The sequence below is a fragment of the Trachypithecus francoisi genome, unplaced genomic scaffold (genome assembly GCF_009764315.1).
Source record: "Trachypithecus francoisi isolate TF-2019V2 unplaced genomic scaffold, Tfra_2.0 Lachesis_group5, whole genome shotgun sequence".
Classification (NCBI taxonomy): Eukaryota; Metazoa; Chordata; class Mammalia; order Primates; family Cercopithecidae; genus Trachypithecus; species Trachypithecus francoisi.
The window spans coordinates 43,739,833-43,766,145 of NW_022681470.1; the positions used below are offsets into that span (position 1 = coordinate 43,739,833).

At 35.6% G+C, this 26,313-nt stretch overlaps 1 protein-coding gene across 5 annotated transcripts in view; it reads left to right on the forward strand.

Annotated features, from left to right (window-relative positions):
- The window catches only part of PLA2G4A (phospholipase A2 group IVA), a 148,636-nt gene that overhangs the window by 25,814 nt on the left and 96,509 nt on the right, over positions 1-26,313 (forward strand). For 3 of the 5 annotated variants that reach the window (XM_033196868.1, XM_033196870.1, XM_033196869.1), the window contains one exon: positions 14,663-14,744. In XM_033196868.1, coding sequence (XP_033052759.1) covers positions 14,663-14,744 — 82 coding nt within the window. Of the gene's footprint in view, positions 1-14,209; positions 14,555-14,662; positions 14,745-14,956; positions 14,975-26,313 lie in introns of those variants that run through there. The other 2 variants (XM_033196867.1, XM_033196871.1) reach the window with 2 other exon arrangements.

Genomic DNA, 26,313 nt, shown 5'->3' on the forward strand with positions numbered 1-26,313 from the left:
TCCAGTGGAAGTATACATGCGCTCTTCTGGTCAATAAACAGAGGAGAGATTTCCTTGCTGAATTCAACATTTGAAACTCTGGTTTATATGAAGTAGATACAGGTTTTATAGATATTTAAGGAGTAATCCATAACCTCATTTTTACTTGAAATAAAATGCTGTTTTCTTACTCTGCATCCATTTCTGGATATCATCTTCTTTCTTGCCCTCCTTGGATAAAAAGTTTAATGTATTATAATTATTTGTAATGCGTTCGTCCCCTCCATTCATAACTTGAATCATTGATCTGGCCTCAGCCCTTCCACTTCACAAAAAGGTCTAATTTATTGGCCTCTGTGGTGTTAAGTCTAATAAACTCCTCAGTCCCACCACTCCTTCTGTCCAACTCTGCTGCTCATTACTATTTTCTTGAAACTCTTCTCAGATTTTTCTGGTTTTGTTTCTTCTGTTCCTTGCTGTTGGTTACTTCTCAGTTTTCTTAAGCAAGCTCTTCTTTCTGTCTGACTCTCTTCTTTTTAATAAGTTGAAGTATAATATATATAAAATGCATACATCTTAATTGTTAAGCTTGATGAATTTTTACAAATGAATTCCACCCATGAAACCATCACTCAGATTATAAGTACCCAGAAAGACTTGTTCATATACCTTCTAGTCAATAACTTGCCTCAAAGGTAGCCAATATTTTACCTCTATTATCATGGGTAAGTTTTGCTTATTTTTGACCTTAATATACATTTCTGCAGTCAACATTGTGTCTATGAGATTCATTCATGTTGTTGTGAGTAGCACACTTCCACACTTTTACATTGCCATGTGGTTTTTCATTATTTGAATATGTCACAAGCTATTTCTTTAGTCTACTGATAACCATCATATTCTCTTTGAATGGCAATGGTGATTTCCTATAAATCAGGCAACCATATATGTGTGGCTTCATTTCTTTTCTGTTTTATTAGTCAAATAGTCTGTGTTTGCCCCAATACCAATCTATCCTAATTTCTGTAGTTTGCCCCAACACCAATCTATCCTAATTTCTGTAGCTTTAAAATGTGTCTTTATATATGGGAATGTAAATCCTCCAAATTTTTCTTCTTCAAGAATCCTGTCTAGTTTTAGTTCTTTGCATTTCCATATAATTTTTGGATTCATTCTGCCAGTTTACACACACATGCACACAAAATTGCTGGGAATGTAATGATTCTACAGAGGAGAGATAATATGATAACAATATTGAGTCTTCCAATCCATTAACAAACCATGAATTTCATCCAAAACTAAATGTTACTTATTTTTATCTTTAATTATCTCAGTAATGTGTTATAGTTTTCCTTAAGAAATCTTGTGTATATATATATTTTTAATTGTATTTTTTGATATTTGATGTTTTAATGTAATTGTAAAGGTATTTGCAAACTGTATTTTCCAATTAGTTGTGCTTTTTTTTTTTTTTTTTGAGATGGAGTCTTACTCTGTTGCCCAAGCTGGAGTGCTGTAGTGTGATCACAGCTCACTGCATCCTCCATCTCTCGGGTTCAAGTAATTCACATGCTTCAGCCTCCCCTGTAGCTGAGATTACAGGCATCCACTACCATGCCCGGCTAATATTTTTGTATTTTTAATAGAGACAGAATTTTGCCATGTTGGCCAGGCTGGTCTTGAACTCCTGGTTGTTTATGTTTAACAGAAAAATATGAAACAATTATTTATAATAACCATAATATGAGATAATGTAAGCCCACAATGTAAGGGCTCTGATAAGAGACAATGAAGATGACTCTAGAGTATGTAACAGGAAGAATTAATAACAGGAATCCTTCTGGAAAGGATTTCTAGGGGAAGTAACATATCAGCATAGACCTGAAGATTAGCAGAAGTTTGTCAAAGAGAGAGAAAATGACTTTTCTCAATTGGAAAAAATAAGCGTATGTGAAGTAGTCTGAAGGCGCGATATAATAGTACACGATTCAAGAAATGAAAGAAGTTTAGTATGGTTGGAACACAAAACATTTCAAAGAATATGATTATGTTGAATGACTTTCACTCTTCTACTTGATCTGACCAGGTCTTATTACTGACTGCCATACAGCCCCCACACATGTCTTGTTAGACGATCTGGTGAACCGGCCATTCAGTTTCTTCTTTTAACATAGCAGAGTATATGTATTTAGTTTTTACATTTTGTAAAAATTATACTTTAAGTTCTAGGGTACATGTGCACAATATGCAGACTTGATACATAGGTATACATGTGCCATGTTGGTTTGCTGCACCCATCAACTCATCATTCACATTAGATATTTCTCCCAATGCTATTCCTCCCCCAACCCCCCACCCCCTGACAGGTTCTGGTGTGTGATATTCCCCGCCCTGTGTCCAAGTGATCTCATTGTTCAATTCCCACCTATGAGTGAGAACACACGGTGTTTGCTTTTCTGTTCCTGTGTTAGTTTGCTGAGAATGATGGTTTCCAGCTTCATCCATGTCCCTGCAAAGGACATGAACTCATCCTTTTTTTATGGCTGCATAGTATTCCATGGTGAATATGTACCACATTTTCTTAATCCAGCCTATCGTTGATGAACATTTGGGTTGGTTCCACGTCTTTGCTATTGTGAATAGTGCCGCAATGAACATATGTGTGCATTTGTCTTTATAGTAGCATGATTTATAATCCTTTGGGTTTATACCCAGTAATGGGATTGCTGGGTCAAATGATAATTCTAGTTCTAGATCCTTGAGGAATCGCCACACTGTCTTCCATAATGGTTGAACTAATTTACACTCCCACCAACATTGTAAAAGCATTCCTATTTCTCCACATCCTCTCCAGAATCTGTTGTTTCCTGACTTTTTAATGATTGTCATTCTAACTGGCGTGAGATGGTATCTCACTGTGATTTTGATTTGTATTTCTCTGATCACCAGTGATGATGAGCATTTTTTCATGTATCTTTTGGCTGCATAGATGTCTTCTTTTGTGAAGTGTCTGTTCATATCCTTTGCCCACTTTTTGATAGGGTCGTTTGTTTTTTTTCTTGTAAATTTGTTTGAGTTCTTTGTAGATTCTGGATATTAGCCCTCTGTCAGATGGGTGGACTGCAAAAATTTTCTCCCATTCTGTATATTGCCTGTTCACTCTGATGTTAGTTTCTTTTGAATAGCAGAGTATATTTAAAAATCAAACTGCATCTGGACATCTAAGGTTCATCACTGGGACCTTTTCTTGAAAATTTTGTTAACTGTAGCAACATATTTAGGCTATGGTAATTACCTATGTGGTAATATTATATTATACTGTATTACAAAACGTGAATAAACCACATATTGCTATCACATATTTCATTACTTTCGCCAATATCAGGCTTAGACATCAACTAGCATTCTAATTTATAGCCCTTTTAAATGAAGAGATCTGTGAGCTTTACAGTTTTCTCCATTCTTCTTATTCTTGCTAAGTGTATATGAGAAAAAACCAACTGTGGGTGTGTGCATATGTGTGCGTGCGTAAATTGTTTTTTTAAAAATTTCCTGCTATGGTTTTCACAGAAAGATATTTTTCAAAATATGTAAGTGAGCAAGCACACTCAACACTGAATGATATTAGTAAAAAGGAAAGTTGGAGTGAATCAAACCGGCTTACTATTAATAGTAATGAGCTCTTGGTGCCAAACAGGCTAACACAGTTTTGGCTGCCTCAAGGCCAGAAGACTGGGCTCATTTTCACCATTCCTGTGATGCAGGGACATGTTGGAGAATCCTGTGGGCTGATGCAGCAATTTGCAGCCAGCAAGCTCTCTTGCTTCCAATGGTGCTTGGATTTTAAGAAGCTGGTAGGAAAACAGAGTGACAAATAGATGACAGAGTTTAGTTTCCATATGTTTAGAATCATTATGATGTGACTTCCAACCTCAAGGATTTTTGTACCTTCAGAATTTATTGAAGTTTTTTGTTTTTTTTTTTTGACCAGGAGCCATCAATTTCACAAGTAGAGGTCAAGTATAAAATATTTATAACATTTTCCATCTTTTCATTCTGAAAATATGAGTCATATCCCTGAAGAGAAAAAATTCACACCTCTTTCTACCACCTATTAACAATGGAGGGACACTGCCCCACATCCCACAGAAACTAAGGTTGTCTTCACATTAGGGACAGTAAACCACATGGATATGGCAGCATGATTGCATAGTAAAATACAAGGGCTTTCAAAGAATACAATTGTAGGATGACTGGAAATTTTACCAAAAATGTAGAAAGCTATTATTCAGATTATTACAGTAACACAGGAAAGAAAACCACCACTGAATAAGTAATCAAAGAACTAGTGTTCTGGTAGGAGTTCTAGTCTTACCAGTTACATGATCATGAACACGTAGACTCTGACTTTTACCTGCCTCATCTGGAAAACAGGGTATGAATAGGACCTGCTGTGTCTGCTTCACAGAGCTTTCATAAATAGTAAATTGTTATGTGCACAAAATTATTCCTTTGAAATAATTAAATAAGATATTTTCAGAAAAGTTAGATGGTGAGATGCTGCTACTAGAAAATCAGAATACAAAAGTGGTAAAACTATTATTACAAAAGCACAGGACTGTAAATGAGTTAATAATGAGTTTTTTGGCAAATAGTAGAATTTCTGTGAGCACTCAAAATCTAAAAAATGAAGAAGAAAGCTAGTGTATTGGGGTTCTCTAGAGAATCAAGACTAATAGGAGGTATTAATTTATTATGTGGTATTAATTAATTTATTATGACAAACAGGAGATATTGATTAATTTGTTGATTTATTATGATAAATTAATTAATTGATAATTAACTGACTAATTATTGGCTCACACAGTTATGGAGGCTGAGCAGTCCTACGATCTGCCATCTCAAGCTGGAAACACTGTAAAGTTGGGGTGTATTTTGGCCTTAGTCTGAAGGCCTGAGAACCAGGGGAGCTGATAATGTGAATCCCAATCTGAGAGCAGGACAAAATGCAAGGCAATGTCTCAGCTCAAACAGTGAGACAAGAATAAATGGGGGTGAATTCTTCCTTCCTCTGCCTCTGTTCTGTTTGAGCTGTCAACAGATTGGGTAATGCCCGACTGCATCCGGGAGGGCAATCTACTTTACTGAGCCCACTGGTTCAAACGGTAATGTGATTTGCATATACCCTTACAGGCACACCTAAAAACAATGTTTAATCTGGACAACACATGGCCTACTGAAATTGATATGTAAAATTAATCATCCCAGCTAATGATAAATTCCTAACTTTTCCTTGATATCATTCATGCCCTGCCACAAGCCTCCCTTGGGAGGCAAAAGTGTGCTAATTCAAAGTGATGTCCATGTTTCTGCTTCTTTACCGCACAACATAGATCAGAAATTCTGCCGGGCGCGGTGGCTCAAGCCTGTAATCCCAGAATTTTGGGAGGCCGAGACGGGCGGATCACGAGGTCAGGCGATCGAGACCATCCTGGCTAACACGGTGAAACCCCGTCTCTACTAAAAAGTACAAAAAAATTAGCCGGGCGAGGTGGCGGGCGCCTGTAGTCCCAGCTACTCCGGAGGCTGAGGTAGGAGAATGGCGTGAACCCGGGAGGCGGAGCTTGCAATGAGCTGAGATCCGGCCACAGCACTCCAGCCTGGGCAGCAGTGCGAGACTCCGTCTCAAAAAAAAAAAAAAAAGAAATTCCTAGAAGATCACCAGGTTTATCTTTCAGTTCTCAAATTTCTTTTTAGTTCGTTTTAAAATTTTCTCAGCCTTTTTTTTATACTCCCACTCCCATATAGTCATATTTCAATTTGACTTTCTTTTCCTTGAACACTGTAAGTATAGTATGGCTGATTAATGGATGGGTTTGTTTCCGTGCCTGTTGATTAATTATGCTGGTGTGCAGTCTTGGTATCATGACTCGTTATATTCCTAGTTATCTTTGATTCTGTGTTGAACACTATGGTGAAAAATAGAAGTAATCTTTTAGAGATAACTTATTTGCTTCCATCAGGCCCCTGAGGATACTAGCGGTTTGGGACAAATGTAATCCCAGTTCCAGATTGGTTTTCTGGGCAGCTTGTATTACACTAAAATGGGTTACCAGTACATAGAAAGGATGTTCACGTTTAGTCCTATGTCACAATCTATGGAGATTTTACTTTGAAAGAGGAGTGTGGTTTACCGGGGTTCTTATTCTCAGAACGCTGATGAATCTCTCAAGGCTGCACAGTCTCTCAGTCCTCTCCCCTTCTGGATCAGCAAATGCCCCTATGGCAAAACTGAGCTCACCTCTCTGGGATTTTTTGTGCTCTTTTTCACCTTTGCTCTCTGTTCTGGTAGTTAATGCTGCCTCTCAAGTAGCTGGGATTAGAGGCGTGGGCTACCATGCCCAGCTAATTTTTTGTATTTTTAATAGCGATGGGGTTTCACCATGTTGGCTAGGCTGGTCTGAAACTCCTGACCTTAAGTAATCCACCCTCCTCAGTTTCCCAAAGTGCTGGGATTACAGGCCTGAGCCACCATGCCTGGCCTGAACCTTTTATTTGTTGCTTACTGAAAAGAACAAGTAAAGCAGGGAGAAGGTTTTTAAGAAGTTCCTCAAAATAGGGATAAAATATCTAAAATAGTGTTTGTTAGCATATCCATATTTTCAAGTGTATTGGATCTATTAGCCTTAAGGTTCACATTTGAAAACCATCAGTTCTAAGGCATCTTAGATCTGAATGAACATGACTTATCATCTAGGGCAGTAATTCTAAACCAAATAAATATGACTTCCCCACAGCGCCAAGGATGTGGGAGAAAAACTTTTCAAATACACATGCTACTTCATGTGTTCTAATGAGCTTCTCTAGAAAGGTGAAGGTGCACCTGTTCTTCACAGTCCACTCAGTCACTGTTACTCCAGGAGAGTGTAGATTTCCTCCTAAGTGTGGAGGTAGGAAAAGGCTGATGTTCACACTTTTTTTGTGTGATGCTACAAATAGCTACTGCTAAATAGCTACAGTTATTTAGTTACCACTGGACTAGAATCTATATTATACTTACAATTTAGGTGCTAGATACTTGGGCAGTTGTTTCATTTCAGTGTTTTAAGGATATTATAGTCACTATAAATTCATGATGAATATATCATTAAATAAATATTTTACCATTTTCTTTTTTAAAGAAAGGGTCTGCTGTATTGCCTAGGTTGGCCTCAAACTTCTGGGCTCAAGTGATCCTTCTGTCTGAGCCTCTCGGGTAGCTGTAAATATAGGTGTGCACCACAGAACCCAGCTAAAGTAGAATTTTAGAACGAAGTTGTTAAAATTAATATTTTGTTGTATTGGTTTTCACTGCTAGGGCAGTCCCTGCAATCTTGTTCCTTTTTTGTTTGACACTTCACTTTTAAAAATTGTTTTTAATTGACACATAGCAATTGTACATATATATGGGGTACAGTATGATGTTCCATTATATTATATATTGTGTAATAATCAAATCAAGATTTTTAGCATATTCATCATCTCATACATTTATCATGTCTTTGTGGTGAGCACATTAAAAATCTTCTCTTCTATTTTGAAATACGCAGCACACATTACTATTAACCTTAGTCATCCTGCTGTGCTATAGAACACCAGTACTTATTTCTCCTACCTAATTTTGTACCCATTTACCATTCTCTCCCCATTTTCTCCTCCCTCCTATCTTCCCTAGCCTCTGGTAACCACTATCTTACTCTCTACTTCTATGGCATCAACTTATTTAGATTCCACATACGGGTAGATCTTGTGCTATTTGTCTTTCTGTGCAAATATCTGTTTTTTTTTTATTTTTTATTTTTTTGAGACAGAGTCTCGCTCTGTTGCCCTAACTGGAGGGCAGTGGTGTGATCTCAGCTCACTGTAACTTCCGCCTCCCGGGTTCAAGCCATTCTCCTGTCTCAGCCTCCCAAGAAGCTAGGATTACAGGTGCCTGCCACCATGCCCGGCTAATTTTTTTTTTTTTTTTTGAGACGGAATCTCGCTCTGTCGCCCAGGCTGGAGTGCAGTGGCCGGATCTCAGCTCACTGCAAGCTCCGCCTCCCGGGTTTACGCCATTCTCTCGCCTCAGCCTCCTGAGTGGCTGGGACTACAGGCGCCCGCCATCTCGCCCGGCTAATTTTTTGTATATATATATTTTTTAGTAGAGACGGGGTTTCACCGTGTTAGACAGGATGGTCTCGATCTCCTGACCTCGTGATCCACCCGTCTCAGCCTCCCAAAGTGCTGGGATTACAGGCTTGAGCCACCGTGCCCGGCCATGCCCGGCTAATTTTTTAATATTTTTAGTAGAGATGGGGTTTCACCATTGGCCAGGCTGTCTCAAACTCCTGACCTCAGGTGATCCACCTTCCTTGGCCTCCCTCCAAGTGGTGGTTTACAGGTGTGTCCATTCATCCATTGATGGGCACTTAGGTTGATTCCATATCTTGGTTATTGTGAATGTTGTGAATGTTGCAATAAACATGGGAGTGCAGATTTGTCTTCAACATACTGCTTTCATTTCCTTTGGATATATGCCCAATAGTAGGATTTCTGGACCATATGGTAATACCATTTTTAATTTTTTTGAAGAACCTCCATACTGTTTTACACAATGGCTATGCAAATTTACTTTTCCACCAACAGTGTATAAATGTTTTCTTTCTCTACATCTATGCAAGCATTTGTTATTTTTGTGGTTTTTATAATAGCGATTCTAGTTGGGATGAGGTAATATCTCATTGTGGTTTTGATTTGCATTTCCCTGAGGATAAGTGATGTTGAACTTTTTTTTCATAAATTTTTTGGCCATTTGAGTGTCTTCTTTTGAGAAATATCTATTTAGGTCTTTTACTTGTTTTCAAAATCAGATTATTATTATTATTATTATTTTATTGAGTTGAGTTTCTTATATATTCTGGATACTAGTCCCTATACTCGTGATTAAAAGAAGACTTAAAATCTTCCTACTGCAATAAGAATGCACTCTATATTTGGTTTTATTTTAAAAAATATACACAACTATAGGCCAGGTGTGGTGGCTCACACCTGTAATCCCAGCACTTTGGGAGGCTGAGGTGGGCAGATCGCTCGAACCTAGGGGTTTGACACTAGCCTGGGCAACATGGCAAAGTCCCCCCTCTACAAAAACAAAAACGAGAAACAAAAATTAGCCAGGTGTGGTGGTGCGTGCCTGTAGTCCCAGCTACTTGGGAGGCTGAGGTGGGAAGATCATCTGATCCACTGCACTCTAGGCTGGGTGATAGAATGAGACTATCTAAATAAAATAAATAAATAAAATAAAATAAAATATATACATATATAATATAATATATTGCCAAATTGAATGTATATACTTGTGCAGGTGATAAATTTCTTGTTCAAGGGGAGAAGAATCTCAAGTCACATTTCTGATTTTGATTTTCTTTTAATGATGTCTTCTAGAGCTAACAAATTATGTTCCAAATTAGATGTTTTGAGCATTAAGATAATTTCTGCATATGGCCAACTCATGACTGATAATTTTTGAAACAAGGTTAGGTATTATTGTTAGACTAAAAATAGATAATGCTGATCATTCTTTAAAAAATGTAGGTGAATAATAGCAAAATGCCTGTGCTTCATAGTTTTATTAGAATGAAACTCCACACCTGAAAGTGAAACTGAAAATAAGCATCTTACCAAAAAAGCCTCATAATTTGTTAATGACGTCAATGCAGCCATTAAAAAAAAAATTCTGAGAAGGTGCCTATTGCCAATTGTAGTGATCATAATCTCTGCATTCAGTAATAACATATTATAGTCTTTGTCATACTAACAGTTTTTAGTTTTAAAAATTAGGCAAAGTTAGGTTGAATAGAGAAAAACAATATTTGCATGCAGAATCTACTTTATTTTCCATCAGCTTTATTTTATGATTGTTTCTTTGGTTCTTGTCTTATAACAGTAGAGTTTTAAACAGATTAGGAAGATCATCAAATTGATTTTGTATAAATTGGTTCTTTTTTTTCAATGCCAAACATAGTTACATATATCAATATACTTATCCAGACTTATCCAGAATGAATTTAATACAGTAGCTGTTTACCTAATGAATAGGAAATTGTAATTTTGAAAAGAAAAAGCACCTTGGTTTTTACTATGGAAATGAATATGAATGCAGAAAGACACTCAAAGTAATCCAAGACCTGAAGGCAAAGCTTAATCTTCGTGACTAAGTTGGAGGATTGAGCTTAGATTTGACATCTCAATTGAAATATGACATCTCTCTCTGCCAACTACCAGCCACCGTTGTCCTGAGTCATTAGTTTCCCTTGGAAAACACTGGTTGTGAATTCAGTAATATAATTTCCTCTGGCACTATCCCTGAAATATAACCAAACATCTCTTATCCAAGTTGAAACCTAGCGCAGTCTGGACTAGTTTGAAATTACTTGTGATAGTGGCCCCAGGAAACATGGTAAGCGATTCTCAAAAGACTATTTGGATAATCATTGATTGAAACTGAACATCTTTCTCCAAGAATATGTGCTTACTTTATTATAGATACTCTCTTATTAATCTTTAAAGCTCTTAGAAAGAGATGGGCACAGACACAGAATGGCAAGGCTGAATTCTAGTGAAAGGTCATCATTTACTATCTATGAGTAACTGGGAAATTACTGAGTCTCTCAGAATCTCATTTTACTCATTTATAAATATAAATAATAACACTTATTCTTTAGGGCTGTTGGGAATATTAAATGACAGTTGGTGTCTACTAGGATGTATGACATATGGTTCACATTCAATGAGTCCTTATAATAAAAACAATCTTTTTGTCCATGTTATTAATAAACATTTAGTGTATGAATATATTTGCAGCAACTTCAAAAATCAAATATTAAATAATGGATAAAAATATTGCTCATAGTTTTTATGATACAAGGAAGGTTTCTAGGTATTTGAAAATCCATGTAATATTAGAAATTCTTAGATATGGGAAAAAAGCATAGATGATTTTGGAAGGGGGGCATCATTATGTATAATAATTATTATTGAGAGGGTTTCTTTTGCAGAGAAAGCTAATTTTAGACGGATTTTCAAGAGCATTTTCTCATTGTATTTCAGGCCTAGTTATCACTTGTGTAGATTCATTTTCTGCATGTGGATGTCCAGTTGTTCAAGCATCATTTGTTGAAAAGACTATCTTTGCTTCGTTATATTGTCTTTTTTCCTTTGTCAAAGATCAGTTGACTTTATCTATGTGTTTCTCTATTTTGTTCCACTGATCTGGTTTGTGTATTTTTTTTTTATTTATTTATTGCCTGTACCACACTGTCTTGATTACTGAAGCTTTATAGCAAGTCTTGAAGTTGCATAGCATCAGTACTCTAACTTTTCTCTTCTCCTTCAATTTTGTGTTTACTATTCCGCTTTTGCCTCTTCATATGAATTTTAGAATCAGTTTCTCATTTTCACAGAATATTTTGTGATTTTTGTTGGGACTTTGTTGAATCTATAGATCACAATGGAAAGAAATGACATCTTTACATTATTGAGTCTTCCCATCCATGAATATGGAATATCTTTCCATTTATTTAGTTCTTCCTTGATTTATTTCATATGAATTTTGTATTCTTCCTCATATAGATCCTCTACATACATTGTTAGATTTATAACTATTTCATTTTGGGAAGTGCTAATATAAGAAGTATTGTGTTTTTAATTTCAAAGTCTACTTGTTCATTTCTGGTATGTAGAAAAGCAACTGGCTTTTGTATATTAATCTTATCTCCTGCAACCTTGTTATAGTCATATAATTAGTTCCAGGAGTATTTTTTCAAATTGATTATATTGGATTTTCTACATAAACATTCATGTTATCTGTAAACAAAGTTTTATTTCTTCATTCTCAATCTATATATCTTTTATTTCCTTTTCTTATCTTATTGCATTAAATAGGACTTCCAGTACAATGTTGAAAAGGGGTGATGACAGGGTTCCTCCTTGCCTTGCTCCTGATCTTTCTGGGGAAGCTTCCATTTTGTCATCATTAAATATGACATTAATTATAGGTTTTTTGTAGATGTCCTTTATCAAGTTGGTGAAACTTCCTTCTATTTCTAGCTCGCTGAAATTTTCTTTATTATGAATGGGTGTTAAATTTTGTTGGATGCTTTTTATTCATCTGTTGATATGATCATGTAATTTTTCTTGTTTAGCCTGATGATATGATGGATTAAATTAATAGACTTTTGAATGCTGAATCAGCCTGGTGTATCTGACATAAACCTCACTTGGTTATGGTGTATAATTCTTTTTTTGGGGGGACGGAGTCCCACTCTGTCACCCAGGCTGGAGTGCAATGGTGCTGTCTTGCTCACTGCAACCTCTGCTGCCAGGGTTCAAGCGATTCTCTTGCTTCAACCTCCCAAGTAGCTGGGATTACAGTCACACACCACCATGCCCAGCTAATTTTTTGGTATTTTTAGTAGAGATGGAGTTTCACTATGTTAGCCAGGCTGGTCTCAAACTCCTGACCTCAGGTGATACGCCCACCTCGGCCTCCCAAAGTACAGACATGAGCCACTGTGCCCGGCCCGGTGTATAATCCTTTTTATATGTTGTTGGACTTGATTTGCTAATATTTTGTTGAGAACTTTAGCTGTATGTTCATGAGAAATATTGGCCTGTAGTTTTCTTTTCTTGTAATGTCTTTGTCTGGTTTTGGAATTTGGGTAATGGTGGCCTCCAAGAAAGATTTAAGAAGTATTCCCTCTGCTTTTATCCTCTGGAAGAGATTGCAGAGAATTGATATAATAATTGATATAGTTTCCTCTTAAAGGTTTGGTAGAATTTAACAGTGAAGCCATGTGAGCATGGTGTTTCTATTTTGTAAGGTTATTAATTATTGATTCAATTTCTTTAATAGACTTGTGCCTATTTAGATTGTCTATTTCTTCTTATGAAAATTTTGATAGATTCTGTCTTTTAAGAAATCGATTCATTTCATCTAGGTTATCAAATTCGTGAGCATAGAGTTGTTTGTAGTATTTCTTCTGTTATCATTTTAATATCCGTGTGATCTGTAATATTGTCCCTTATCATTTCTGGTATTAATAGTTTTGTCCTCTCTCTCTCTCTCTCTCTCTTTTTTTTCTTAGCATGGCTAATGGCTCATTGATCTTGTTGATTTTTTTCAAAGAATCAAATTTTTGTTTCATTGATTTTCTCTATTTATTTCCTGTTTCCAATTTTATTGATTTCTGTTCTAATATTTACTATTTTTCTTTTGCTTACCTTGGATTTAATTTGCTCTTCTTTTTCTAGTACCCTAAGGTGGTAGCTTAGATTATTGGTTTTAGTTCTTTCTTCTTTTTAAATATATGCATTCAGTGCTATAAATTTCCCATTCAGTACTACTTTCAACGCATCATTCAAATTTTGACAAGCTGTACTGTCAATTTCATTTAGTTTCAAATATTTTTCTGATTGTTCATTTCATTTATGTATAGTAAAACTTTGGCTACTCAGAACTCTTGGATGTTGAAGGTATTTCTTTTTTAAAATAAAGTTGAATAAGCATTATTTTGAAATATTTTTATGCCTCTCTGCCTTTTAAAACAAGGTATGCTAATTATTCATGTCTTCACCTCTTTGATGCTGTATTATAAATTGGAATATTAATTACACTATTGATGGAGTGATTTCTACAGAAGCTATTGAGAGCTGTCGAATTTTTGTCCCTATATTCTACTACTGCTGGTCCTTATCAATCTGTCTACACTTTTGACATTTTTTTTTTTGCCTCCTTGCATTTAGACTGTTTGCTACTCACTTTTCAGTATTGTCAGTATCTGAGCCTCTTTTTAATCAATTATGAACTTTTCAACCAGTTAAACAAGCCTACTAAAATTAAGGGAAGTGACCTCTGCTAAGATTACAACAAGAAATGCTTGAGTTTTAGATAAAGACTTTGTAACCTTTTCAGTTGCTCCAAGAACTATGTGAGTTCCTGCTTCCTCATTCTGCTTTAGTGAGTAGAATTGTTTGATAACTGTTTCCCATTTAGGTGACGTGTCTAATGAAGTCCTCTACCCGTTAATGCTTATTATGTTTATGCAAGGTGTTAGGCTAATAGCAAATTTTAATATTCTTGCATATGATTTCTAACAAACGCATTACAATTCGTGCAATTTGTTTGCTGGTTATTGCCTTGGGTCCATAGGGTTTTGAAAGCTGTCCTGGAAATGTCATGCAGAAAAGACTTTTGATTGATTGCTTCAGTGAACAGCAACAACAACAACAAACGAATCTAGAACGTCTTGCTCTGAGTTCACCTTTATAAGCCAGGGCTTCCTAGTCAACAAGTACAAAGCCTGATTGTGCTCCTAGAATACCTATAGTCCTGATTTACATTTTTTACCAAGTGCTTGGTAAACCGGACTACAAAGAAGTGCTCATGGTCAAGCTGTAGTGACATTTTAAGGCACAATCTAAACTTCCCAATGATACTGTGATGAGAGAGAAGAGAGTGAAAAAAGAAACAGCCTTAGATCAAATAATGTTTCTGGTATGCATGCTACTTGTTTTTAAGTAGACTGTTTTAAATTAATCTCAAGGAAAAAATGAGGTTCTATGTTGGAAGCTTATTTCAGATTTACTGTCATTTTATTTCCAGGTGGAGCACCAGTATTCCCACAAGTTTACTGTAGTGGTGTTAAGTGCCACCAAAGTGACAAAGGGGGCCTTTGGTGACATGCGTAAGTACCCTTATTTTCTTTGCTGTTAAACATGTGTAATTATGGTTCACCCTTCAATTGCTTGAGTTCCTTGACAAGTCGGAGATTCTGCCTTCTTCAAATGTGGTTATGTTTGTCGAGATCTTTGAATGATAACATTCCAAACAGTTCTCTGATGCTATCTGTCAGAATAGCATTTTACTGGGGCCTTAAATTAGCCAAAGTCACAAAGGGGGCCTTTGGTGACATGCGTAAGTGCCCTTATTTTCTTTGCTGTTAAACATGTGTAATTATGGTTCACCCTCTAATTGCTTGAGTTCCTTGACAAATCAGAGGTTCTGTCTTCTTTAAGTGTGGTTATGTTTGTCTAGATCTTTGAATGATAACATTTCAAACAGTTCTCTGATGCTATCTGTCAGAATAGCATTTTACATGGGCCTTAAATTAGCCGAGGTCACTTGGAGTCAGACAAAATGACTTTTTCATGATGTACACATCTTGGGAATTCAAAGAAATTTTGTTTAATTTTGCTTCTACAAGAGTACTGAGTAAAGACTTTAAACAAGCTGCCTCTGTGAGGTATTATGCATTTCGAATTTTTAAAATGTAGTTTTTCTCTAGTTCTTGTGCCTTTGAGTATGTTTATTTTGTATGGAATAGCCATAGAAACTGGTATAGGACAGCCTGAAATGATGCGAACCACAGCCTGAGGATAATGCTGAATTAACTTGTTGACAGTATCTTCCTTCATGCTTTTAAAAAAAGGTGGTTTTCCTTGTGGAATCTTATTATTTAAATGGTTGGAATTCATGCAGGTGGGAATAGAAAGAATAATGGATACAATGAAGTATTATGATGATGGATTTGATAATATCTTAGATTTAATAGTGTCTTAGATTTGTTAACATCTTAGATTCTTAATATGGGAATGGATAATTTAACTCTCAAAACAGGTTTTGGTAAAGGAACAGAGATTGCAATGTATCATCCAGGAAGCAATGTAGGGTTCCCAGACCAACGACATTTAAACTGGCACCTAAAAGAAAAGTATCTTGGTCATGAGAGCCAGAAGAAGTCCCAGGCAGAGAAAATAGCACGTTCCAAGGCAAAAAAGACCAGAATGCTTGTGAGGAGCTAGAACAGACCCAATATTACTAGAGAATAGATAACGGGGATGATAGACTAGGATGATAAGCCCTGGTAAGACAAAGACTTAAGACTGAGATTTTTTCATTAATGCAATGGGAAGAATTCGATGGCGTTTAAGTAGTAAGTCACACAACTAAATTTTCATTTTTCAAAATGTTGTGATTGTAGTATATTAAATGTATGGGAGAGGAATATGGAAAACAGGTTTTTCTTTTTTTTTTCAAAGAACAGGAGGAACATCAGCTTGTTGAAATGGCAATGAAAATGCCAATAAAGAGGGAGGAGTTAGATACTAAGAAAAGAGAGAATGTGAGCTTAAAGCTTCAGTGAATGAGGAGAGTCCAGGAAGCTGGTAAATGTCAGAAGCGAGGAGAGGATTGTTAGGTATAATCTAACAGCAAGAGTTTTGGCTGAACAGTGGTTTTTATGGCAGGTGAGGAAAGCAATGGCAATTTCTTCACAACTAGCTTCGATCAGAGGTTTACATTTTAAGTTCATCTCAGACTTCAGTTTAAACCATCTAATCATCCCTTTATTAATATTTTTCTGAAGGTATTCTTATTTTGCTTTTCACAATTCTTTTCATTTTCACCGTTTTAATGAGAATTTACTGAAAGAAAGGCTCCTGTGAAAGAGAAGCCTCATTAGAAGCTGTATTTAGAGACTATTACCCACCGTACTCTTAAGATAAGGTATGGGTTTTACAACCAAAGAGGTCATGCTGTGTGTTGGAAAAGCCATTCTTCATTCAACTAAATTCTATGTCAGTAGCTTGTCAGGCATGCAAAAGACAGAGCTAATTTGACTTTTAAAAATACAGTTATTATCTCTTAGATAAAGCAGCAGCAACCCACCTCACCCCCCTTTTTTTTAATCAATGCGGAGTTCTGTTGTGTAGAGACAATGGCTATTAATTGTGCTTAAGATGATTCCAACAGCAGTTCAAACTTTATGCTGCATGAGTCTCTTTCAACTGGTGTGGATCTGATTTTCTAGCAACTTCTCATGGTAGTCCCAGGCACTTTGGCAATGGTTGTTTATTATAATTAGAATAGGGAAAAAAGCAATGCTGAAAGTTTCATTTTAAGTCTCTTTGAATTGATATTGATAATATTATGAAAAGAATGAACCTGAGATAGTAATTCATCTCCTGGGACAGGGAACATTTAGATTTTGGATCCCCACAGTGTACATAACACAGATTAGACTCTTAATTTTAGAAGCTTCCTTTTTAGAGTGAAGGACCCATGGAAGGAATGGCCACTGAAGATTAACTGCTGTGGGAGAAAGGACAGTGTTATGGCATTCTGTTAGAATTTTTATTCAGCATTTGTAATTGGATTATTTTTGAATTATTGCTTTTTTTGTGTGGGGAGGGAGTTGTTGCCAACCATTTACATCACCTTAGTGAGTTCACAGGAGTCAGGAAGAGACAAAAAGAACATGAAGGATTTTTTGAGAAATAAATGTAGTGATAAAGTTACTATGGAAAAGTGAATTGATGATATACAGTGCCAACCACTTTATTTTTGAAAAGTTCCGTAGGAAATTCTAGTGAGAAAAGGCACAGGTATTAGCTATCACTTTTCTGAGAGGAATTTTGATGATCTTTCTTGGAGAGTTTGATCTATACAAATTACCAAATAGCTGAATTTGGGGTGTTTGTATATAGCAGTTCTTTAAACATAGACAAGAATAGAACTATAAGAACTATTTTTAAAAGTCCTAAGATCTGTGAAGACCAGGATCACAGAACTCTACATCCTCTTCTGTTGTTTATAGTGTCTGCATTTATTTATAAAGGTAGAGCTCCATAAAATTCTACATCTTGGTAAAGAAGAATGATGGATTACTACTGGAGTTTTCTGCCTTGCTTGTGTGTGTGAGGGCTTTCTCAAGGGTGTCAAGACAAATAAAACATCAAATAGTTAATTCTTGGTTAAATATTTATATCTTCTTTTAAAAAGGATAATACTAAGGTTATATCTATTTTTTATTTTGTCCTTTCATAAATCATGCTACCCTAACTAGCTACATTTAGAAATATGCTTCTGCACTGTTAAAACATCAGAACAAAATCAGCAACACCCAATAAACTGTCTTTTGAAGAGTCAGAGTTGACATTTTAATTTATAGCATCTCTTTCATTCCTTGTTTTCACTTGAGGGCATTGACAAGCCAAGAATAAGACAGCTGTCAGTTCCTTCCCAGACATGGTTGCTAATCTCAGTATTACTCAAATGTAGTATTTATACCCAGTGCTCCAGTAATAGCTCCTTCTGCATTCTTATGTTTACAGTTCATAGGAAGAGGCAGTCTGAAGTTCACATTTACACCTGACTCAAAATCATCGCTCTATTTTTATCTTTGAAATAAGTAACTTGCATTAATTTGATAACATTAATGTAACTCTTACTTTTAAACCTACAGGAAGTTGTTGTAGATGTGATATGCAACAAGCTACATGTCAACATCATGTTGGGTGCTAAATGTTGGGTGAATGAAACTCTATATTCTACATTGTCCCTTTCCTCTTTTAACAGAAGATAAGTTTGCAGAATGGCTGCAGTGAGTGTAGTATTTCAGTTGGTCATAGAATTTTCTTTGTGCCTGTAAGAAACAGAACACACAACTCTGGTCACGAACTCATTTTATAACCAAATGAAATAGGTGACACGAATGCAATAGCTACCTTATTGAATTTCTGCTTCTTTTAGAAAGTGTTGGGGAAAACACAGATCCTGAATGATAATGGAGTCTAGCCTCAGAATTCAGAAGTATTAGAGCCATGTTTCACTCCCTGTGATGAGATTAGATAAGAAATGCCATAGTGTTTTTTAAATGATAAAATACTACAGAATATTAGAGTTTTAGAACTATCCTAATTATGTAGATATATACTGAGGATTCTTTCCTTGTCTGGTCCTTTTATTAGACACATGAAATCTTTTTCTTTACAGAATTAACATCATAAACATTAGAGCTTCTAAGAACAGTTTAGGATTGCAGGTGGATCTAACTTAACTTAAGTATTCAAATGACAACGGTGATTAATGCTTGCATTTAAACTCCAATAAAAAATACACATGCTTGGGAAAATTATGAACTCTTTATATTCAAGTCAATTTTATAAGATTGTGTTGATTAATATCTTAACATACTTCTTTAAGATTTTCTTAATAACCTCAGGCTCTTAATATTCAAAAATCTGTGTCTGTAGGTAAATGATATTCTATTTCTGATAACTTCCTGGCAAGATTTGGATCAAGTTTCTAATTTTTAAAGGGTTGTGCCATTTGCAGTTCTAAGGCTGGACCTAATCTTCCCCAAACGGTGCTTCTTAAATTTTAATGTCCGTATGAGTCACTGGGGGTTTTTATTCAAAATGCAGATTTTGGTTTTGTAGGTTTGGGGAGTAGATTCCGAATTTCTAACATACAACTGATGTAGACATTGCTGACCCATGAACCACATTTTGAAAGACAAGCTCTAGGCAATTTCTTCTAGTTTATGTTTGCTTACCCTGAGATCTACAGGACTTGTGAGCAGAGCAAAGAGTTTAAAAATCCATGATGGAACAAAGGTTCTAAGACTTTTGTTTTTCACTGATTTTACTTTTGTAAAATGAAATAATCATGAATACCTTAATACTGTTTATTTTTGAAATTCTTATAAAAGCATGCTTAATTACATAACTCATTACATTATCATATGTAATTAAGAATGATAGAAATAAACACAAATACCTTAATACCACAGTTACATTGTTAAATTCTGAAATTATTTTATACTAAAATCACAAAAATATCAGATTACAAGCCATGAGAAAGGAAGAACATATATTTTTATTGTTTCAAAAGCCACAGTGCTCACTTCATGTTAAATGACTAATGCATGAAATGTACTATACATACACACACATTTACAAATATGGTCTTTCCCTCATACATATAAAGGTACCTTCCATAAATAGTTTAATATGTAATTCTCTTTCAGCTTAATTGGTGATTGTGTGATATTCGACTGTGTGATATTTGATTGTGTGATATTTGTGATCCATCTAAGAAGCCAGGCAGCATCACTCTAGGTACTCTGCTTTTAAGCACTGCAGCATGGTAAAACATTGTTTTATTCTCTCCTGCAAAGAGCTTTGGTTCCGATGTGGCACGCCTGCTACGTAATATGTTTCCACTGTATGAAGTTTAGGTAAATCCTTGCTGCTAATGAAAATATGGCACTTCTCCCAAAGGGAAGTTTAAACTTTCCCCTTTCACACATTGTCAGAGAATTGTAAGCACAAAACCAGGGTGATTCCAAACAGAATGAAAAAGGTTTTTCAAATGTTTTAGACCACATGCTTTCTTGTGGGGACTTGTGAAAACTTGATTTTGTTCTGCTTTATGGCCTTGAGGAAAGAAGGAACCCACTGTGCCTTCGCCTCTCCTTTAGTGGAGATGTGTTGTCTAGGATGAGTCAGCAACAGTTCTGGTGTGGGCCTTGTGATGTGAGGGATGCATGTTGAACATTTATAAGATTCGTGAAATAACTATGAAAGTTTTTTGACAGTTTATTTTGACAGTATGTTCATACATAAAGTAGAGATTCTAAATATGTGCAAATGTTCAGTTCTTTTTAAATCACGCTGTGTTGCTTTTTATGTCTTTGCAGTTCTGTGGAGAAATTTCTGAAAGTGTACACATCACCGTGTAATGGTGTGGATAGTCTCTATATTCTTGCTTAGGGCCGTGAAATCTTCCCTTACATGATTTTTTCCATATCACATTAGTTTTTATTGTGAGCCCCATTCTCTAAAGAAGGTGGGGGAACTGTCACTGATCTCCCTCTCTCCAAGGTCCTACAGGAATTCTAGGCATTTATACTTGCTTGTAAATTAGGAGTAGGGCTTGCATAATCTTTGCTGTTTGTCATCACTGGCATCGACCCTTCTGTTAAATGTTGTCTTCATGGATTCTGGCCATCCACTTTTTGGCAGGCACTGAAATGCCTTTCAGAGCAGTCTTCCCCAGCAATCACGCAGCACACCAGGGAGATCTTACTGCTGTTCTCCTGGTGATGGTGGTTAGAGTTTAGACTCCATGGCCATCCTGTAGCCACCATCCCGTGTACAATACACAAGAAGCACGGGCTTCTAAAACTTGTAGAAATGAAAGAAAACCCAAATGCGTATAACATTTTCAGGAAGGATAACCCTCTTTCCTTCAGCTTTATCTTTCCAAAGTTGCAGCCTCAACCCTCTCACCTGTAGTGCAACCTGCTTAATCCTCCTCAGAGGTCCCACTTCTCAATGCAAAGTGTTAATCATTCCCCGGTAAAAAGGAGCTTAGAACTCAGTCTTCCTATTTGTAAATGTTGGGGTGAGAGACAGGGTGTTGGATATTTAGGGAAACATTATCTATTTAATCTTTTAAGAGTCTTCTTTAGCAACAAGAGCATGTAGGAATCAATGTGAAAATAAGTGATCTGTTTGGTAGCTATTCTTGAGTTTCACGGTGATCAGAAGCTCCAGGAAAGATGGATAGGGCAGACTGCTCACGAGCCCTGTGTCCTTGGGCAGATTACTTCTCCTGTCTCTGCCTTCCTCCATCATGGGAGATATTGTGAGCACTGAACGAGTTGACATATGCAAAGTACTTATACGCCTAACACACAGAAAGTGCTCAATAAATGTGACCCATTATTATCATAGTTATTTCAAACACAAATATGAAAAGACATCTATTTCTTCAACATCATCTTTGTATGAACCAAGAGTATTATTTTGGGTAGTCTGTGCATTGGACTAATTTTCAATTTTTCACCTTAGAGACAAGAAATTTCCGTTGTGAATTTCTGTGTTGAGCAAATTATCGGACCCTTCTTTCTTAGCTTGAGAGAACAAAATGGAGTATGGTATCTGCATTGTTAAACCCTTTTCCGAAAACACTTGGGTACGTTTCACTCCCTGTGCTCCCTCAGCAGCTGTCTAGACTTCTTTGTAACACTTGTCACATGGGAGTGTAATCATGCACTTTTAAGACTAAGGCCTGAGGCTTACTCACAAAAAAAAAAAAAAAAAAAAAAAAGCTTAATTCTGAGTCTGGCATAGTAGTAAGATCTCAGGGAATATTGAATGAATGAGTAAAATATGTGACAGTGTGTAATTATTACTTTATTTTTTGATATTACTTCCTTTATTTGCTTCAGTAGAGACAGAATTTTAGAAAACAATTTTATACTTCACTTTTTAAAGATTATAAATGACTCTTATTTCTATCCACCACTAACTAGAATTTTTCTGAGGTTCAATGCACAGGAAATTTTATGACACCTTTGAGTGAATTTGATTAATTTTTTTTATGTTAATTATGGAGTTTCAAATCTTATTTTTTATAAATGGTATTGCTGTTTTTATAAATGCTTTGGCTAAAGTATAGACCAGCAACCCTAAAATATATTTTTTCTGATATAAATATTTCCTTAACATCAGTCTTCAGGTTATGACTGAACATGAGTTTTAGTTTATTAATGGTTTTGGAATGTTTTAGAGTATCCACCCAAGATTTTAAAAATTCTAAGTATAATGAAATTATTTCCCAATGGTCTTTTCGCGGAAGATAATTTCAAGATGAGTAAAGTGTTTCATAACGCATGTCTCTCTCACATCTCTTATCTTGTCTTTTCTGTGTAGTGGAGAAATATAATGTGTTAGTAAGGCATTATTGTTCCTTCCTCATCTGCTTAGAATGTCAGGTAGTTTACGAAGTTGTTAAGTGGTTTTATGAATACAATTAATTCTTTTCATCTCTATGCTTTATTAGTTTTTTTGTTTCTGTATGCGTATTCATGTGTTTTAGGTCTGATAAATACAGTGAATAATATTCTACCATATTTCAATAATATCAATTGTTCAAAAACCATATGCCACTTCTGTAGAGAAAGTATGTGATTAAAACCTAAACAGGGCTAAATGTTTCTTAAATTGCCAAGGACAAGTATGTTCTTAAAGTTTTTATGTCTAAGAGAATACCTCTGCTGCTCTCTGCTTTAAACATTTAAGTGAACATGCTTACCGTATGTTATTTTAGTATATCTTAATATTATAAAATCTTTCTTAAAAATAAAAATTAGGTAATGTAGAGACTGAAACAATGGATTAAACTTAGCTGAGCTGTGGTCTGAGGGTCTTTATAAATTTTACTGGCTCCTTGGATGCACTTTTTCATTCTCACTCCTCGCTTAATATATCAATATATTTTAATGAAATAATTTGGATAAAATTCCAGACAAAACTATTTTTTAGTTGATGTATAAGAATAATTCAAATCTCCAGATGCAAAACGAAATGACAACGTTGAGATTTTAACTTCAGAAATGAAATATTAAAGAACTATAACCCAGCACGTATTCCAGCAAGGTTTGACTAATGTCTATATCAATAATTGCTGAGTGTGTGCTATGTAGTTAGTACTTATTTAGTACCTTGAAAATTGCAAGAAAAATAATGAATATCTACTGTGGATAACTTTATGGAGTGTGTAATTTATAACAAAGAGAAAGCATGGTTTAGTGGTTTAAACAAGGTCTCTGGAACTGGCTTGCTTGGGTTCAAATCTCCCTTCTACTACTTATTAACCATGTGAACTTGGACAAGTTACTTAGCTATTTTATGTCTCAGTATCTTCAGCTAGTAAATGGGAGTAATAATCCTACTATTATTTATGAAGCTTAAATGAAATTATGGCATAGTATGCACAATGCAAGTGTTGGTCAAATAAACAAAAATTTAAACAAAGTTCTTAGGACTTTACATTAGATATACTTTATGTGTTCATTTCAGTGATACTATGAGATATGTACTGTCTTTATTTTAATTTTACAGGTGAAGAAGTTTGGTTAAAGTTTAGTTAAGTGCGTAGTCCAGAATCACAGAGCTGTTACGTTTTGGGGATGGAACTCAAACTTACCTCACTTCGATGTTTACTTGTGCAGCAGCTTTGCCTGTGAGCAGTGTGTGGGGTAGGTGGGAAGATGAAATGGGCTTAAATAACCCTTTGGAAAAGTGTTGCCAATAAGAGAAGACTTTACAACTTGAGTGTAGATTGAGATGGGCCTTATAACGTAGGTAGCCTTTTAATATATGGAATGAGTAGGGTGTGCATTTCAGTTTGGGAAAAGAAAATCATAAGAAAAATACTTAAAGTGAGATTGACATAATCTGTCCAATATATATTATTTAGGGAACTTAGCTATTTTTATTATTTATGCTAGTGAATAAATATCAAGAATATGTCTTGCTTTAGTGCAGTGGTTCTAAACTGGGAAACAATTTTGCCTCCTGGTGCACATTGGGCAATATTCTAGAGACATTTTTGTCAAAATTGGGTATTTCTATTGGCATCTAGCATCTAGAAGGCAGGGTCAGCACCATAGAGCAAAGAGTTACCTGGCCCAAAATGTCAGTAGCGTTAAGGTTAAGAATCTCTTTTTAATGAAAAAGAATAATTTTTCTTGTCTACAGTAAGTGGAATTCATATATAGTTAAATCCGTATAGCTAAAATGAATAATATGAATAAATTAATATATTTTATCATGGTATATAAGAATTTCTGGAGAATTACTCTTTCTGTCCAGTCTATAAAGATTCCAAGAAATATCTGTACATTTTAAGCATTCAAAACATTCCAAGCGTAGATACGGATTACAAAGATATTTTTATTTCCTTCCAAGAAGGTATCATAGAAATTTAAGTAAAATGACAATGCAGGCAACAACAACATTTTCAGTTCTGTTTTAGATCTACATTTAGTCTTCTTCGTGTTGTTTTGGCATATATTTCTCCCCATTTTCCCATGAATATCAACATCTTTGCAATAAACCATTTTTATTATATGCCAACTCTCAGTTAGCTAGTCATTAATGTACTAAATCAATTGCTAGTACAAAATGTACCAAGTTGATCATGAGTGGATGCTATTGTGCTATCTTCCTGACATCCATTTGGCCGATGGCACTTTCTGATAGTGTCATGCTCCCTTACGCTCCCATAAAAAGGAAATGTGATTTTAGAAAGCACTATTATACATTTTCAGCCTATGAGAAAAAAGGAAATGAAATGTACAACTTAAATTGGAAACTGCCTAATAAAGGAATTTCAACATAGTGTTAATAAAACTGCATTTTAATTTCAAATGAGGGGAAAGGCATTCCATATTTGAGTTCCTAGACAATGCTCAAGTTGTTGTAAAAGCTTTTCTCTTTTCTCCCCACAGAATTACTGTGCAAGTTCTGTTTACTAAACCACATTGGATTCTTCACTAACTTTTCCAGCTTCTGCACTCCCAGCAATTCCCAGGAGTTGTCTTTCAGCATCTGTAGACATAATGATTCTAATTTTGAGCTCTTTCTGGAGGGAGCAGGGGCTGCTACATGTAACAAGTCCTGTGGCACTCTGCCTATTCCTTGGAGTTATTATGAAGGGAGGTAAGCTGAGGTTCAGGTTTTTTTAAATATAAAATTAATACTTAGAAATAAAAGTTAATTACACATACACTTGGAAGAAATGACTGACATTGATTTATATTACAATCCAAATAAACGTGTTGGGGACAAACACCAGGAGGGTTGAGACCTATTACCAAAGAGTAAAATGAAATCTGAGTGGAGACTGTTGTGCCTATGATAAAGGTCTATAACCTATATGCCTATGACCTCTTCCACAGTATTGGTCAGGGTCAGTCCATCATCCTTTCTTTTAGAAATGTTTGTCATGTTCCTATGTCTCAGACTTTATGTGAGACTCTTGGACACAGGAGTGAATAGGAAGGTTGTGCTCACTGCTATCATGGCGTTTACAGTTTCATAGAGACAAAAAGAGGTAGAAATTATTAGTATTGGAATATTTGACAGAGCAAGAAATCTGGCCTCAGAAAAACTGGGTTAAAACCCTGTCTGTGAATGAACTTGCTCAACTCACTAAATGGCTTTGAGTCTCAATTTCTTCACCTCTGATGGAAATAATAATACTTGACCAGCAGGTTGAAATTTTATGTGAAATTATTTTTATTTTATGCAGATGTATATAGATAAAGCCTCTGGGGAACTTGATTTAAAGTTGCCAGTTTCACCCAAGAGGAAAACAAAACAACTAGTTGACTAAGGAAGTGGGTACTAGATAAGGAAAGAATGGAGAGAACATCTCATTCCCCACATTTCTTTACTGTACTGTGTTTGGACCCTTATCTTGGATATTCTTAGGACAAGAACAACAACTTAAATAAACTTTAGCTATCAGCTAAAATGCCAAAAGAAAACATAACAACATGTACAACTAAAAGTACAGCAATATTCTGTTAGAACGAATATTTCTGCCATCAATATGCCTGTGTGGAATGTTTGAAATGTGTAGATTCCAAAGATACCTCTTTGCCATAGAGTGATGTT